At 35.2% G+C, this 18179-nt stretch overlaps 1 protein-coding gene and 1 pseudogene across 2 annotated transcripts in view; both read right to left on the minus strand.

The window, feature by feature from the left end:
• Positions 1-4085: 4085 nt before the first annotated feature.
• Positions 4086-18179, minus strand: part of LOC149190150 (serine carboxypeptidase-like) — a 287135-nt gene continuing 273041 nt past the window's right edge. Inside the window, exon 9 of the mRNA XM_089412047.1 lies at positions 4086-4250. Coding sequence (XP_089268173.1) covers positions 4101-4250 — 150 coding nt within the window. The 3' untranslated portion in view covers positions 4086-4100. The remainder of the gene's footprint in view (positions 4251-18179) is intronic.
• LOC149190151 (serine carboxypeptidase-like) lies at positions 4319-11781 on the minus strand (annotated as a pseudogene). The gene is made up of 8 exons (XR_016256033.1): positions 11196-11781; positions 8798-8969; positions 6737-6856; positions 6337-6480; positions 5949-6099; positions 5056-5144; positions 4648-4906; positions 4319-4470 (listed from the first exon to the last, which is right to left on the minus strand). The product of XR_016256033.1 is annotated as a serine carboxypeptidase-like (transcript).

Genomic DNA, 18179 nt, shown 5'->3' on the forward strand with positions numbered 1-18179 from the left:
AAATCATGAACCCAAAAATATCCTTCCAGTAGATTTAACCATTTATCTATGACATCAGCACCTATTTGACCTTCAAATATAGGGATGTCAAAGTTAACTTGTACCTTGAAAGGCGCGGCGCCTCCGAAGTGACTGCTAGATGAAGATGCATCGTTTGTTGGCATCCGTTGAAGGATCTGGGTAAAGTTGTTCATCATCTTATTCCTTTGCCACTCAGGGGCTTCTTAAAGAAGAAATTTGATAAGATCTCCCACTCCCTTGTCTTTATTTTCTTCACCCATAGACGACAGTTAGTATCAGCGATGATGGACTTGTAAGGGTTCAACCAACTACAGTCCCAACTCCTTATACCTTAACCTTGTTAGGTACATGCACAAAAAAACAGAGAAAGAGCAGACCACTTTGATACCATTGATCTGGATTTATGCAGGAACGAAATGAAATATAAAAATAAACAAAAATACATAGCTAGAACGTCAATATAAATTTAATTCATTAATAACGGAGTAGTGAAAACGATTACATGCAGAATGGAAATAAACTAGTTTGGGCAATGGTAGCTTATCTCTGAGAAGAGATGTGGCAGCTACATGCCTCTTGACTATATTACAATAAGGCTCAGATACCTATTTATTATTGAGAAACAATGGGAAAACCTAAACATCCAAAAACCTAACCCTAGGAGATGAAGCGCCAAAAGCCTGCGGGCCTCGTTAGAGCAAATTGATACATCAATTTCTCGGGGTTGTAACTTTGGCATACAATCTTCGTTTAATGTATTGATACCTCATTAGAAAGATCTATCCAAGGATTATAACTTTCGACCGCAAACCCCTGTCGCAAGTTTTGGGTTTTCCCATTTTCCTAAGAAAAACATCGTTTAGGGCCTCAAAACAACTTCAAAATTTTAGGACTCAAAAAACTACAAAAAATAGTAAATTGTGCTACAATTAAGGAAACTGAAAGAAATAGTGGTGGGAGTCCAAGTGGAATAGGTGGTGTACACCAACATCCACCTGGATTAAAAAATAAAATAAAAACTATAGGTTACCCAATTATGCCAACTAATTTAAAAATCAATTATGCCAACTAATTTAAAAATCAATGGTTACAATAATTGGATCATTCAACTAGAGAAAAATGGAACCTCAAATTCTAAAGACTGAATTAAATAAATCTAATGAACTAGAGTTTACAAGAGCTAGATATGAATTTGACCTTGTGATCTTGGACTCATCAAACCATTTAAAAACTTGACATTTATATACTTAATCAACACACTGCTTATTTGATATTTAATTGCTTAGATTCATATTGATTACATGAATATATATATCTGTAATTAAATATATATACTTTATTTTTTTAGTTCTTTGACTAATTCCAATTTGGATATAATTCACTACTTGGATTTATTATTAAATTATTTGGTTTTAATTATGTAGAACATTTTTATTGATACATTTTAAGTGAGCATTTCTTATTGTTTTCGTCATATTCAACAGTAATATTCTCTTTTTTACTATATTGCACAATCCTCTTCACCTTTAAAGACACTATGCTCTTTTCTATTGCTTTACGCATATTGAATCAAGCACTCACACATGTTAGACTAAAAATCTTCCTTCTACTTTACACCTACTTTACACCTAGATATTGAGTAAAACACTCAACATGTTGCTAAAATCTTATGTGAAGTTCATGGTATAAAATAAAAAACTACACCAAATACGTTCAATCATAAAACCCTCCACTTTGAAACAATATCACATTTTAAATTTTAATTAATACAACTACAAAAAAAAAAATCATTCAATAATTTCATTTTTTTTACTTTTTGAATAACCATTTTTCCAAAAAAATATAATATTTTTTGTTTTTAAATAATATTTATTTTCCACAACCTCTCTAATTTTGAATTAATTAGAATAGCTTTTCCCATCTAAAGCGTCTATATATATATATAATCTTTGAAACTTTTCCCAAGGTAGAAGCAAACCCAAGCCCTGTCAATATAAAATAGGTAAAAATAAGCCCCGTATTAATTTTTTAAAGGAAAATGATTACCCGAGGTTATTAAAAAAAGTCTCTGTCCCCTTCATAATGGGTAACCCACTAGCCTCCTATTATTAGAAGGGCTCTTCCAACAAACTGATACGAAATCATTTAAATTGAAAATCCCCATTTACAAACTGATACGAAATTATTTAAATTGAAAATCCCCATTTGATTTATATGCACTTGATTGATAATTCAAGGTCATCTTCAGTCATGTTCAACAAGATAAATGGGGGCACTGTCACTTAAAAATGTCATAGCTCAACAAGATAAATGGGGGCACTGTCACTTAAAAATGTCATAGCAGAGTGCCTTGGATAAGGCTCCGATCACATAGGTTCATGATTTAAACTAATTAATTCAAGTTGCATACTCCATTACAAATAACTTTGTATAAAAATATTTGAAACTTTTATGATCACAAAATTATGATGCAAATTTGACATTCAAAACAACTTCAACTCATGTCTTGCCTCGGCAAGCTCTCTGAAAGTGTGAAAATATTTATAAAGTTGAAAAAGAAGTAAGTAAAGGATTTATATTTTGCTACCAAATTGGTCATAAATTTGATATTCAAAACAAGCCATGAGCTCTCTGAAAGTGTGAAAATATTTATAAAGTTGAAAAAGAAGTGAGTAAAGGATTTATATTTTGCTACCAAATTGGTCATAAATTTGATATTCAAAACAAGCCAGGATTATTAAAGGGCCTTATAAAGTTGAAAAAACAATTAAAGGATTTCATATTTTCCCACCAACTTTTCAAACAATAAAATTAAAAAAGTTACCTTGAGAGGTGGAAAGTCTCAAGGAAAGCAACTTTCCTTTGATTCACTTATGATAAATGACTCACTCAGTTCTCAGAAAATAATCAAATGCTTACATAGGATTGTAATGCACTCCTACATTTTATAAAGAAAATTAACATAAAGAATCTCAACAAAGATTAATACAACAGCAAGGCGCAAAACTTTTCTATACTTGAAAGATTAAAAAAAATGTATCCATGCTTATTTATTTAATATCAAATAATTTTTCATATGATACTAAGGAAAAAAAAACTTTTTTCACCTTACAAAATTAAATTTCTTTATTTTCATGTATAAGCATTGTACACATAAATAAACATGGCACATCTCAATCACCTAAACTGCAAACCGCAACAACTTATCTCGATGCAACAATAAAACTTGTGAATATACCTATTAAAAGATGCAATGGAGGGGGAAAAGTGAGACCCAAACAAACTCAGAACGTATTCCCAACTTTATTGTATATCAGGCTAACCTGTTCCCCTTGAAATCCTTACATATGTATTGCCGGTATGTTACAAAGAGTAAAATTGCCAATGGTGTGTACATGTCAATCAAACTCCAAGGCGATCTGAACATCAATTTACAACCATCAAATTAAAATGTAAAATAGATAGTCCATACGCTTTATGGACATATCTTGCTATATGACAAGCACTTCTGTCTAAGAGGCTTTATAAAGGGATAAGAGGCAAAAAGAGGAAACAGGCATATTCAAAAATAAAATAATAAAACGAACGAGAAGTGAAACACAGCCAAACCACAGAGCCTCCAATTCAAATATACGCAGACAACAGTGGTATCCGTTGTATCTTTGCAAACAATAATAAATGTCCTCATGTCTTTGTCAATAAAATTTTGAATGTAGGCTAAGAGTATCATGTTTTGAATTCCCTGACTCAACCAAATATTTTTGTTGAATTTTACAATTTCTTGCAGCCATTCGGACATCAGAACATGCTGGAATAAGAACAAGTGCATAATATGACTTTAACTTCATGTATAATCATAATTCCACAAGGTTGGGTAAGCAATAAGAAACACTTTTTCTATACAGATAAAAAGAGGCTATAAAAAAATTTGACACAAGTTAGCGAGACTGATGGTCCGAATGCACAATTATTTTGCCAAATCAGAAAATACAGAACTTCGGGGATGCACATTACTGCAAATCTAGAAATATTTACATTGATCTAGGTGAAGAGAGCAATTCTCCTAGTTAAACAGATAGCTAACTTTCAGAACTCTTTTCTGGCATCTTTGTCAGAGTCTTTAGAATTTGGGAGTTGTCTTCAGTAATACTTCCTTGTGTCCAGCGTTTTAACATCTCCAAGGCTGCTTTTGGCTGATCCATTGGGACCATATGACCTGCATCACGAACCTGGTGCAGCAAAATAGAAGATTCCATAAGGAAGAAGCTATGTACTTGTACAAAGAAATCAAAGACGATCATCCAGTGCCTTTTACCTTGAGGAAACTGAGTGGTCCATAACTGGTTATTAGACCTGCTTCCTTGTCATCTACAAGGAAAGATTTTGTAGGTGCCTTCTTGAAATTCTCACTTCCAGACCAATCCATGGAATTCACCCATCTTGAACTGCCTGAAAGACACATAATTTCAATAATTAACTTTTCAATTTTGAAGATTAGGCTGACAAGTACCGGATCCGTCAGCCTAAAACACGACTGCAAAGAAGTTAATAACAGACTTAACACCTAAATCATAAAATCATTGTCCAAAACAAAAACAATGTGTTCTATGTATACAGCATCATTACCTAACCAATTGCTAAGGAGATCATATTCTCCTGCATAAACTAGCAGCTTGACACCATCCTCCAAGAGTGTTGGAATGCCAGCTTCCATATTCCGCATCCAGTCAGTAAGCATAGCTTTATAAACCAGGTGGCTACAGGTGACAAATTTTCGGCTACCAACCCCCAGGGCATCCCTAACGGAAGCCTGGTTTAAGTAATTCACCATATTTGAGAAATCATAGCACAGGTCACCATTGCACTCCTTCCGAATATCATAATACTGCAAAATATAAAACAAAAATGATGAAAACTATATTTTAAGATATATAAAACAAAGATGACAAACTACATTTTAAGATACAAAATGCTGATAAAATAAACAGCATGTTTGACTTTCCAGTATTTAGAAGTTAAGAGATAATATCTTACATTGATATTCCCAGCTAATGATACAATGGAACCCAAAATTGAGGTGCACACCAGGTATGATGCAAAGCAAGTGACAGTCCCTTTGGTACCTGCCAAGTTATCACACCGGCTATAATCAGGACCCACATGAACCTTCGGTGAAGGATCCAGCATAATATCACCCGTGGCTAGTTCCTTAAAACACTTCACAAATGGTAACTAAGAATCATAAAGCAAACAACATAGTAACAAGATTTGAATACGAAGACAAATATAAATATAGTTCAGTACAGAAAGTATACATCTCATAATTATGAAAATATGCATTTTGTTCCAAATTTTAATAGGATTTCAGCCTCAGGAATGCCCAATAAACCAGGGAAAAAAATTATTCCTTAAAATTTGATGACTAGTTTATATTTATAGGTGTCTATTTTTTATATTTTTGGGCTGTTTTTTCTGGTTTATAGGTCTACAAGTATCAAATACATGAGATATATTATCAAAGACCATAAAAAGTAAGTTGATCATACTGCTAAATGTTTGTAAAAGCACACAATAAACAAGAATGAACTAACCATAAGAGGGAAAAGCATCACCTCTGCCCAATATTTTGAGATCCAGATAAGCCTTTACTACTGTTATGGCAAACACTTGCAGAAACAACTTAAAAAATACATTGAATATTTCAAAAATCACATCAACAAACAAGTCGTCAACTGAGGATAAGTGCTCAAAGCCCTCAACACAAGTTTTATGGTTAGTTTCACCAGCTGTATTGATCCAACTGTGACTGTTCTCCCAATCAGACAATCAACTTGCAAAAACCCACTCCGGAATATTACCAAAGCAACTACATGATGAACCTAGCTTTCCATTGTGGGTGAGCATTAGATGGTTAAGTATTAACTCACCACAAAGTTTTATGGACAGTTCACATGCCGGATAGATTTTGTTGATCCGTTTGTAATCATCTCCCCCGATTAAACCCATCTCCAATGCATAATCTGCGTGTGCTTTATACTGGATTGCTGGATCAGTAAGTCCATTACCAATGGCAAATCCCTACAGGAAGTTTGAAATACGCAGAGATGAAAATTGAGCTTTAAAACGCTTCCCGATCGCATCTAGCTTCTTTATAAAAGTAAAGTTACTGTAATTGAATAATAAAAATAGAATGGATACGCATGCCCATCAATTATAGTTGTCTCTTTGACCTCCATATAGACGAGCACAAATGTGATAAGCCAGATAACACAAAAAATAAATCGCAACAAAGCAAAATAATGTGACACGCTATACCTTCAAATTTATTGGAAGACCCTCATTGTCTTTGTTTCCTTGGTGGACCCTGCTTGTAACTGCCGGAATGTAGTGTCCAGCATATGACTCTCCGGTGATAAAGAAGTCATTCTTTGCATACTCTGGGTGTTTTTAAAAAAATGCCTAGCAGATATCGGAAAAACTTATTAAAGTCAGAAGTCTGCATTCGTTGACAAGCAAATACAAGTTTGTACAAAACTCATTAAAGTATCTGCATTCGTTGACAAACAACTACAAGTTTTTTTTACTTACAAACTGAAATTTTTGAACTTGTACATGGGCCATCCACAAAATGGTTAAACAGCTAATTGGGAAAAAACCATTTTCCAACTCTACACTAAGTACTTATCAAATACATCATGGAAGAAATGAAACATACGTGTAAAAAGTCATACATATCATTACTAACACCCTTCTCATCGTAACGGAGGTCACGTACATCAGTGCTGTAACTAAATCCGGTTCCAGTAGGTTGATCCACAAAAATGATATTTGATGCCTGCCAAGTCACCAACATATTATATTCAAGATCTTGAGTCTTCACAACACAAAATGCTCCTTTTCAAGTAATAGGAAAGGGTACATAAATTGAAAATAGTTATAACAAATAATTTATACAAAATAACATAGAAACACGGTGAGCATACAAAACAGTTCAGACTTTAGGTGAACCACTACATTCATCATCAATGAGTGATAATAGGACAGAAATCAAGATATTATACAATTCAGAAAAGTAATTCTATGATGCGGTTTAACAAAATATTTAAAAAGCATGGTGCACAATATGTCATTCCCAGGCCAGTATCATTTGAGCCATTCACAGCACAATCCCATTCCGCAGGACCAGATACATCAACCTTGACCTCACTATATTAGGTTTTTAAAGCATGAGAAACGTGACTTCTTCCCTCCTTCGGGATAATTAAAAAGCCAACCGTGCTTAGTTACAAAACTTCTGCATTCAAAATTTCAAGCAAATTTAGCCATTGATTTTGAAGTAAGTTTTATGTACCTAATTTTTCCCTGCTTATATATTATAAATTTATCATAGGTAGCATTGCTTTTTGGCTGCAATCTTCATTTATAATCCGCATGTTTCCATTGAAACTCCCCACAATAACATGCATTACAAGAATCTTATATCAAGCAATCAAGAGACTTAGACCCAATACCGAAGTCAAAAGTGTCTCTCTTTGAAACCATGACACATTCTGCCAATGTCTTATCCTTCAATCTTCATATATAATCCACATGTTTCCATTGAAACTCTCAACAATGAAATGCATTACAAGAATCTTATAATAGCAAGCATCAAGAGACTTAGGCCCAATACCCTACTCAAAAGTGTCTCTGTTTGGTACCGTGACACATTTTGTCAGTGTCTTATATTAAGGTCATTCATTAGGAACCCCGAGATAGTTATTAGACGCACAATATCTGCATCAGTATGCAGGAGAATTTCCCATGCATAATCGCGGTATATATTATTCAGCAACATTTGTCAGCCTTCATAATAAAATATGAATATATCCTACAAAGTTACAAACATAATAGCATAATACCTTGAAACACACATGTCTAGAATCTATAGTAACCAGATTTCTAAAACGTCAAACACCGCATTTTCAAATGCAAATTTTCAAATTTAATAGAATAGTGAACCATACTCATAATAGTCCATTTTCAAGAAGGCAAAAACTAAAACATGATGAATCACAGAATCAATATGGAGAGATTGAAAGCCATGACTAATTCGATCACTGGTAACTGCTTGGGCAAATTGCAAGTAAATACTGTCATAAGTTCTATCGTGTTCTAAATGGCAGTTTCTCTATCAAACCAGCCTTTGAGTCCATTCACATTCATGACATTAATAGTAGCAAAAATCAGTGGGTTGGCTTAGAAGTGTTTTTCAATTTTTCTCTTTTCCCATTAACATGATTATTTCTTTGACCATAGATTTCACGGATTGTAAATTAAATAAAATCTAAAACAGTCTCTTGAATGCTTGCCCTAGGCATTCTCAACGAATTAAATTGTGGTTTCCTCTGCTAAGACTATCCGTTGAGACTTCAAATTTCAAATATATGACAAATTTCTAAAGTTTTCCTCTATCATGATTACCTACTGCAAATATAACACAGTACCCCATAAGCAAAAAATCAAACAATGCAGAAATGCCATACTCTTTTTAACCACTAATCAAAGCATTATTTTAAGACAAATTTCAAATACATCAAAATACGTTCTACTCATTAACCTGTAAGAAACCATGATTGGCAGATAAAATACTCAAGTGGATCCAATCTTATATTCAGGAATAGGGCTGAAAACGGAATCGATCTTGTGCACAAAAACGTTTAAAACTTGTAATACTATCTCAAACATTAAAAAAAATAACAAAAGACACTTGAAACTAACACAAAAGACAGAATACCTTGTCCCATCCATACTCATTCCAGACCAGAGTTAAATTGTCTGTAATCTTGAAAGGCCCATTTTCATAGAAGACAGCCAATTCACTGCTACAACCAGGGCCTCCAGTCATCCAAAGAACAACAGGGTCATCCGCTTTGCTTCCCCGTGACTCGAAGAAGAAGTAGAACATCCTAGACATAACAAATGTGTCAGTGTAACCATTTGTCACAAACCTGTTGCTAGTTCACTCAATTAATACCTTCTAATGCCTTCTGCGTTTAGGAAAGAAAAGGATATAAATACTCAAATTCAATTAACAGTAATTACTTCTCTACCTCGAGCTCTCTCTCACCCACGCATTGAAATGCATTTTCTCATTGCAAAGAGCGTTTTTCACATTTTTCTACTTTGCTGACTACAGGATAGAGGATTATTCTTTAGATGCACTCTACATGATCGTTTCCATTGTAGCAATGTTATTTCTAAACTATAGGTAGTGAGGAAAGATGTAGGAATAAAAACATGCATCCCTTGTCACTGATATCTTGAAAAGTTGTCACTGATATTTGAAAAGTTCATGCACCGAAAACCATAAATTAAGGGGCAAGCTCACATAGCTTATTCAATAAAAAAGGATGGTATCCAGGATGAAATAAACAGCCACAACTGGGTAAGAATTAAGCGGGTCAGTTTACTCACGGTATGAAGCCTCACATGTATAATGTATCTACTTGCCTAGATAAGTTGCATAACTTGCATAACGCAAAGCTATAAGGGGCAAGCTCACGTCAGCTATTCAATATTAAAATAGATTTGCACAGAATCAAATGAACAACCACAACTGGGTAAGCACAATAAAAAATCAGAAAGATAAAAATTCTCCTCTCATGAGAAATTTTGGAAATAGGGATAACATACCTCTACAATGGCTTCTTCGTGGAGAGAATCATCTTAAAAGCAATTAGCTTTAGACATTATCCCTATCTCCATTGAGGTTTAGGTTGCAAGCAGCTGATATATATAAATACTTAGGCCGTGTTGATGCAAAAGCACAAAGACATTTCGCATCACTTTGTGAGAGAAAAGGTTGCTTGTGAAGACGTTTACCTTCATTTTTGTACTTCATAAAGCATGCATGTCGGCAGACAGTTTTACTACAGAACTTCTTTGGTTTAAGTTTCAGTCTCATGAATAGGATACCCATGATTATATTAATATTGAGGAATTATCAAAACAAAATATCAATAAAACTCAGAAGCAGAATCAGAAAACTATATCAATGAAACTCAAAGCACAATCAGAAAAATAATATGCTGCAGAAGAGAAATCCTTAAACACCATGCAGACTCCCGATGATTGCCAGATTGGTGCCCGGAAATAAGGCAGAACCAAGGAGTAATAATTAAAAGTCTGTATGGTGTATGATGTTTTCCTGTAAGAGTGCCAAGGCTACTCCTGAAAAGCTATAATAAAATGGGTAAAAGTTAATTCCCAATAAATGCATTCTTGTTCAGTGGATAGTTTGCTTCTACACACAACTTACAGAAGAGCGTATATTTGACACCAACGTGGACATGAACTTGGCATTAATTAGGATAAGTAGAATGGAAATGTTAATTGTGTTTTGAGCCAGAGCAGTCTTAGGATAAGCAGATTGGAAATCTTGGAAATGTTAATTGTGTTTGAGCCAGAGCAATCTTGGAATGAATGGCCTTACAGAAAATCCTGATTACCCAGTGAAACCATGGATCTAATGATATGCTATGCGACTCATACTCTGGTTTCCACCAGCAATCAATCCCGTGAACATCACTCAATGCACCCCTTTTTTTATCCCATTTCGGCACATCAAGTTGGGAATATTTGATAAACATATTATAAAAGGTAGAGTCGAATTGAATAGATTTAAATTGAAGAGAATATTTAAAGAAACAAAAAGAAATGAACACTCGCAGTAATCCCAGCTAAGCAACGACCTAAAGGGATCTGTCAGACACATAATGAAGCTAATAATTATTTTGTTCATTATCTAACGTCCATCAACGCCGTTACAGAACACCAGACCTTTGCGCCTTTCGAATTCGATTAAACCCAAGATTTTCCCCAAATTTTATCCAATAAACAAAGTTTACATTAATGGTATTCTAAACTACCAAAACATTATAGTTCTAAAGATGGATGTGTTCTGGGTCTAAAGATGGATAGTTAGGTGACCAGGTTTGGTCCCTACGAGTTTTGTCTTATATCCAGAAGACGACTTTATAGACTTCAGAGCAGAGCTGCTCCAAACAAATTTCTTCGATTAAAAAAAAAACTACGAAACCATTATATCGATTAATTATTTAATCGTTTTCTTCACAGACCCAATCTAAATAAATGCCTCTATATAGTTTCTCAAAAATCTTCCTAACACTTACTTCGCAGCGTGCGAGTGTTCGAGGCGAAAATATCCGACATGATGACCGAGTTCTTCTAGACTGGCGTTCTTTTCCGAGTCCCCATTAATATCCAAATTGAGACTCCTTTCAACCAAACGAGAGCCGACGTCGTATTCCTCTTCCGGTTCTGCGATTCCCGGAGTCAAGTTCAGCTCTTCAATCAGCGGTTCGGCCTGAGCTTGAGGGAACCTGGCGGTCGACGGGAGCCGTAAGTAGGCAAATGACGGAGATATGCAGAAGCACAGCAACAGCAACAGAACAAAGGTTTTCATCTTCATTTCCTTTTGCAAGTTTTTTCTGTACAACAAGATTTTGAAATTTTCAGTGAAAGCTCCGGACTTCATATAGACCGGCATTCGACTTTTGCCCAGGGATTGAATTTGAAACTCAAATTGTACTTCATCCGCATGATTTGCATCATTTATTTATTTTTGAGTTAAAAGGATCAAAATAGAAACCAAAATTTCCCCGATAATTTGCTCATCAAATACATCCAAAAGTTTTCTCGGCCCCTCAGCATTTTCTATTATTAAAATGCACCAAAGTTGCAGAAAGCGAAGGGTCTTTCAAATTTGAAATTCCTACTATCGCTGGAGTTGCGAAAAGTGACAGGTGTTTTAACGTGTTTTAAATGCAGTTACGTGATTTTTTGAAAGTCTTTCCGGCCAGTTTTTTCTGTCGAAATCCCGCAAGAATTTATTGGAATCTCAAGTTTGATAGCTAGTTTCTGCACAATGAAAGCGTCTCAGGGGTTTTTCAGGGCGCTGAATCCAAATATGTAGTTAAAAAACCATTTTAACTGCAACAAATCAAGATTTAACCTCAATTTCTTCCACCGGATTCCGTCACCGGAATCTCCAAAAAATCACATTATAGACAACTCCATTTTAAATTTGAAATTCTTACCATCGCTGGAGTTAGCAGAAACTGACGGGTGTTTCCTACCCTGCTCTCCGCGCTTGCGGTATATATTTACTCTATCGGCGGTGAATGCTGGACGGTTTGAGACGTACAAGGAAATATGGAAAATTCAATGGTATAGTTGGCACCGTGTGGCCACGAAGTTTCCTGCGATTTGTGTTGGCGAGGCAAACCAGCCTCGTAGGTTGGTAGCGTAGTTACTAATGAGAAAGCCACGGAATTGGCGCATTAAGGGATTTGGCATTGGCGCTGTGAATAAAGTGATGATAGGGAAGTTCGTTCTTTCTGTAAAGAAAATTATACATAGGTCGAGTAAACTATATTTACGATTGAGATATATATGATTAATTTTAATTATTATAATTTTTTGTGAAAAAAAATTTCCGGTAGATTTTTCGCCGAAATCCAGCGAAATTATCTTTTGTTTAGACTACTATAGGTTTTATATCAGAGCGAGAGACACAATATATGGTTTTATCACTTAAATAATTTTTTATTTAAAAATTATTATTTTATAAAAATTATTTTTAATTCTGAAAAAGTATTTAGTTGACATTTGGAAAATAATTTTTTATTAAAAAATATTATTATATAAAAAATATGTTTAAAAATAAGTGTATAAAAAGTTTTTTATTTAGTTGACATTTGGAAAATAATTTTTTATTAAAAAATATTATTATATAAAAAATATGTTTAAAAATAAGTGTATAAAAAGTTTTTTTTAATTAAGTTGACATTTGGAAAATAATTTTTTATTTAAAAAAATATTATTATATAAAAAATATGTTTAAAAACAAGTGTATAAAAAGTTTTTTAATTAGATGAATTAAAATAATGTATTGTAACTGTTTTAAGTTTTGGGTTTATTTTGGATTTTAGCAATACAAATTTTAATGATATTATGATTTTAAATTTATGATTTCAATTAATTATTATTCAATTTCATGTAGAATTGATTAAAAATTATTCAAATTATCAAATGTAGAAACTTTAAACTTTAACCATTATAAAAAATATTTTTTAAAAAATACTACAAGAATGAATGTAAAACTAAAAATAAACTACAACAAATATATATATATATATATATATTCAAAAGAACAAAAAAAAAAAAAAAACTAGAAAAGTGAAGTTATAGCGATTAAAAAAATGGACAAAATAAAAAAATCATTTTTTTTAATATTTTGGAATAAGGTTTCCAAAATTATAATTTAATTATCAATAACTAAAGCAACCATATAAGTTAAATGGTTGGTAAAGGTCCTTAGGTATCAATCATAATAAGTATTAAAACACTTCATTGCTATAATTCAAAACAATTGTTTCATTGCTAGAATTAAAAAAATCATAAGAACTACCTAAATTATAATTTTATTTAAAATAATTAGGACAATAAACATGTCTATTTCATAATAGGTCTTCCACAAATTTAATTTAATTATCAATGATTATTAGGTGGATGATAGAGATTTTACCTCCATAGATAGTAGTATTCAAAGATTGAGGCTTAAGTTTTATCTCCCAAGTTAATTATGTTCTTTTAATTAATTTATCTCAAATTAATTAATTAAAAAAATGTCATATCAAGACATGTCATATTGAGCATGTGGTATTGATAAACCATGGTATTGGACCATGGTATCTGTTGACAATGTTGGACCCGCCAACATTCAGGGGATCTCCCAGATATGAAGTCTCAATTAGACCTCACACTGTTTGGTGTAGGAGTCCCATCTGGTATAAAGGTCTAGTTGCCAAATCCTTAGAGATTTTCCTTGACTCTAACGTCAGCACAAGTGAGTGATGAAATAGTGTCTTCAAAAAGCAAGGGAAGTGTGTATGGTGAGTGTACAGTGCCACTGTGTCTAGGTTCTTCTACTACAAAGGGAGAGAGAAAAGTGAACCTCTAAGTGAGAGGTAATAGTACCACCCAGGAAGAGACACACACGAACCAAGAGGACTTGCCCAACATCCAGCAGAATAGTCCGCAGCAGATGCAACTGTCATTCCAACCAACAAACAAGGGGATGTTCATCTAACATCCAACGGAATAGTCCACAACAGATGCGACAATAGTTATAACCAATAAGCAAAGAAAGATATGTCTAGTATCCTGCAGAATAGTGCACAAGGATGAGACAACAATAACAACCATTACATCATATTCTCAACAACATAAGCACTAAAATAACCGAAATAGTTTAGCTATCTTAGTAAATGTGAAAGCAAACATGAAATACAAATTTTCACATAATAGTCTTACAAACATCCATAGTTCATGCATGAAGAACATGCTGGCTTGAAAGGCTTCTGTTATTAAGACAAAGATCCAAGACACATAATTACATTGTACATCACTAGCCCAGTAGTGGAACATTGGAGCCACTCCTTGCTCCTCAAAGAACTAGGTGGTCTCTCTAATGCCTTATGGGAGGAGCCAAGGTGAAAAGTCCTTTGCTCATACAATGAGGGAGTACATATAACCAAGGGGTGATGCTTACCCCTTGTGACTATTTGACTACCCTCATGATTGTTCAACTTCCTATGACTTTTCAACTTACATGACTCTTCATATTCATGTGTGTCCATTGGACTTCCACTTTACAATACATTTGATTTAAAATATTCATGGCCCACAAAAGTGATGTGGCATATGAAAAATCATGACAAGAATTGACATGACACTACTGACATGGACTGGCTTAATGATGTGGCAATGTCAAGCCACTATTTCTTTTGAGTGATGATGTGTTCTTGGATATGCTCTCTTCTCCTCCGCATAACTTGATGATGTGGGGTCTTCAATGATCTTTGGTCTTCGAAGGTGGTTGCACACTTGTGTTCCTTTTGCTTGTTCTTAGTAGGTCCACTAGTCCGTTCAGCTATAAGTGAGTCTTTAGGAATGCTTCCCTCCTTTTCCTCCTTCATCATCTTGCCATGACTTGATAGTGTACATGTTCTTGTAATTCACTTATGACAGGACGACATCAATCTGAAAACTCCATATCCTAAGATGATGCATTATTATCCATGAACTAAGCCCGGGACAAGTGATAGGATGGGAGAGAGGGCCTAGCAACTATGCATAACGCAGTTACAGGTGACGAGAGAGCTTGATCATTGAGACTGCACAGAGCACAGCTGAGGCTTAACTGAGGAACTTTTTAGCATAGTCCCCACTAGGGAGAAAAATTGCACAGAGACCACTAAGTGTCAGGATTGCACATTTCAAGAAAGCAATGGTTGGTGTAGGATGAGGCCCTGACAGGTTAGTTCTGCATAGTTTTCAGAGGCAAGGGGGACTAGGTAGCAGAGAGACCTAGAGGACAAATCTATGCAGTTTTTTAGGACAGTGAGCTATGGTTGAGGGAAGGACACTGGAGTACATATCTGCATAGTTTTGGAGGCCAATGGAGTCTAGGCTCTCTATGCATTACGGGGTTCCAGTAGGTAAGGGAAAAGATTGAGGGTTGAAAGTGAGAAGTGCGCAATTCAAGACATAGTGGGAGGTGAAACTGCGCAATTCTGGGGGTCAAGGAACGTTGTTGGGCTCTAGGATTGCGCAATACAAAAACTCTGGAGGAGAGTGACTGTGCACTGCACAATTCCAAGCAATAAGGTCACATCAATGAGGGTTGAGACTGCGCAATGCATAGCTGAATTGGGGCCTGGTGAAGCTAAGTTTCTTGGTCGGAAAGATTTTCCGAAAATGGCTAAGTGTGGGAGGGAGATAGACTCATGATAAACTTGAACTATGATCACACACTTAACATACTTTGATGACAAGACAACATAGACCACCGGAACAACAAGACAAATCATTACCCTCTGTGTGATTGTCGCATGACAAGATGTGGCAAGTGCGACACTTGAGATAGACCTTTGAACGACCGTGACAACACTTGTGCCACAATGCTCAAAACTTTTTGTATGAGTGCGACAAGTGTTTGCATGACTAGGACAACTCGTATACACAAAGGCCAACCTTCAAAACCACTAAAAAAGGTTCACAAACATGACATATCAGTCAAACATGCCAAAAGATGACAATTAATCCAATAAGCAAAAGGGTTCAAAGAACTTGGGGAAAGCTCATGAAATGAGCTTAAGTGTTTGGAACAATCAAGGGAAAGACCAAGGAAGGCTCTGAAATTTGACTAAAAGCCAAAATTTTGGAGGGTGTTGCAGCAACTACAACACTTGGTGACACACTCGTTGAATTCCAGCTTCTCTGTCTTGATTAGTTTCCTCTGTACATGGCCTTGGTTCTTTAGGGAGTATTGACTCGTCGTGCAGATTACTTTGGCTTCCCCACTTACCCCATGGGCATACATGGTCCCCTATATACCTTCCCAATTGAACACAACATAAGATTCAACATAATCACAATGTTTTGAGTTTGGAAGGGTAGTTTAGCTTGTGAGCTTAAGATTTTCAGAGTATAGTTTTTCATCTCTGGTGTAGCTCCACTGCCAGCAGGCCTGAACAATACCCCGGTGGAGTCACGTAGTAACAAAAACATTGCTCCGCTGCCAGTAAGCCTAGACAGTACCCTAACGGAGTTGCTTGCTTCGGCTCTCTGTGCAGGAATCCTTTCTCTTCTTTCGCCTTTAGTTATTTATTTAAAGAGAATTGTGCATCAACACTTATTTATTTTGGGGCGGAAGAGAGATCCCGACTTATTGAGAGTAGGAGAGGTTGTTCCTTCAAAGAAGCATATAAATACCTCTAATTTAGGTTTTCTCATTTAGATTTTCCCCTTCTCCATTTATACTAGTTGGATAGGCTTGAAAATACCAAAGAAGAAAACTGAGTGTAGGCATGAAGTTTCTAGACTATACACGGGTTCATGGTTGGACCAAACTCTCCTTACGGACAGATCGTATTTTCCGTCAGACCTTCATTGGCCAAAAGATGTAACCATCACAAGGAGGACAGACAAGACGCTAGCCAAATGCTGGAGTGTCACAAAACTCTTTAGACTTCAGCCAGACACACTCTTAGAAGCCACGCAGTAAGGCACAACACTTATTTAAATGACAAAACAAAACTAAACTAAACTAAAGACATAAATTGCAAATAAAAAAAGACTATGTACATAGTGCAGGGCACAACCCCAGATCTTCATTGAAAATATTGTTTTAAGTCTTGGCCATTGATAGGGAGAGAGTCAATCTTCCCATTAAGTGGTTGAAGATGATACATGTGTTGGCCAAGCTTCTCGTGAACTGTGTATGGACCAATCCACAGGGACTAAAACTTAGTGTGTTTTCCTTTGTCCTCATGGGCTTTATCCTAATTTAAGACTAAGTCGCCCACACTAAAGATATTTTTCCCTACAGATTTTCTATCAAACCATCTCTTGATACGACTTTGGTGAAGTAATAATTTTCTTTGGCTTTCATCCTTTCTTCCTGTAGCTTGTGCAAAGTGTCCATCCTATGCTGGACCATAAGAAATGGCTTGCCTTGGGATTCTTGGGACAATTGGATAGCAAGTAAGTAGATGTTCAGTGGGAGGATGGCTTCTTTTCCATACACCAGGAAGTAAGGGGAGGTGTTCATAGAAGGTTTAGGTGTGATTCGATCAGCCCACAAGGAATTCGCCAAAGCAGAGTTCCAGTTTCGATGTTCAGAGAATATGGTCTTTTTGATGATATGAATGAGGATTTTATTCATGGATTCAACAAGACCATTTCCCTGCAAATAATAATTAGCATAATGTTTCAAGATAATACCATTTTCCAATGCAAAATCATAAAGTTTTAACGAGGAAAAGTATGTTGCATTGTCAAAAACAAGTGACATAGGAATGCTAAACCTGGAGATGATATTTTGCTGCAGAAAGTTGATGACTTTCTAATCATTCACCTATTTTAGCGGAACTGCCTTTGTTTACCATGTGAAATAATCTGTAGCAGTTAGGATATAGCGGTGTTGCTTCAATGAGTGTGGGAAAATTTCCCCAATGATATCCAAGCCCCACTATTGAAACGATTCTTCCACTGCAAAGGGATACAATGGGGCTGCTGCCTTTTGATTT

The sequence above is a fragment of the Pinus tabuliformis genome, chromosome 3_1 (assembly GCF_031772625.1).
Source record: "Pinus tabuliformis cultivar Carrire ecotype Pingquan chromosome 3_1, CPIR1, whole genome shotgun sequence".
Classification (NCBI taxonomy): Eukaryota; Viridiplantae; Streptophyta; class Pinopsida; order Pinales; family Pinaceae; genus Pinus; species Pinus tabuliformis.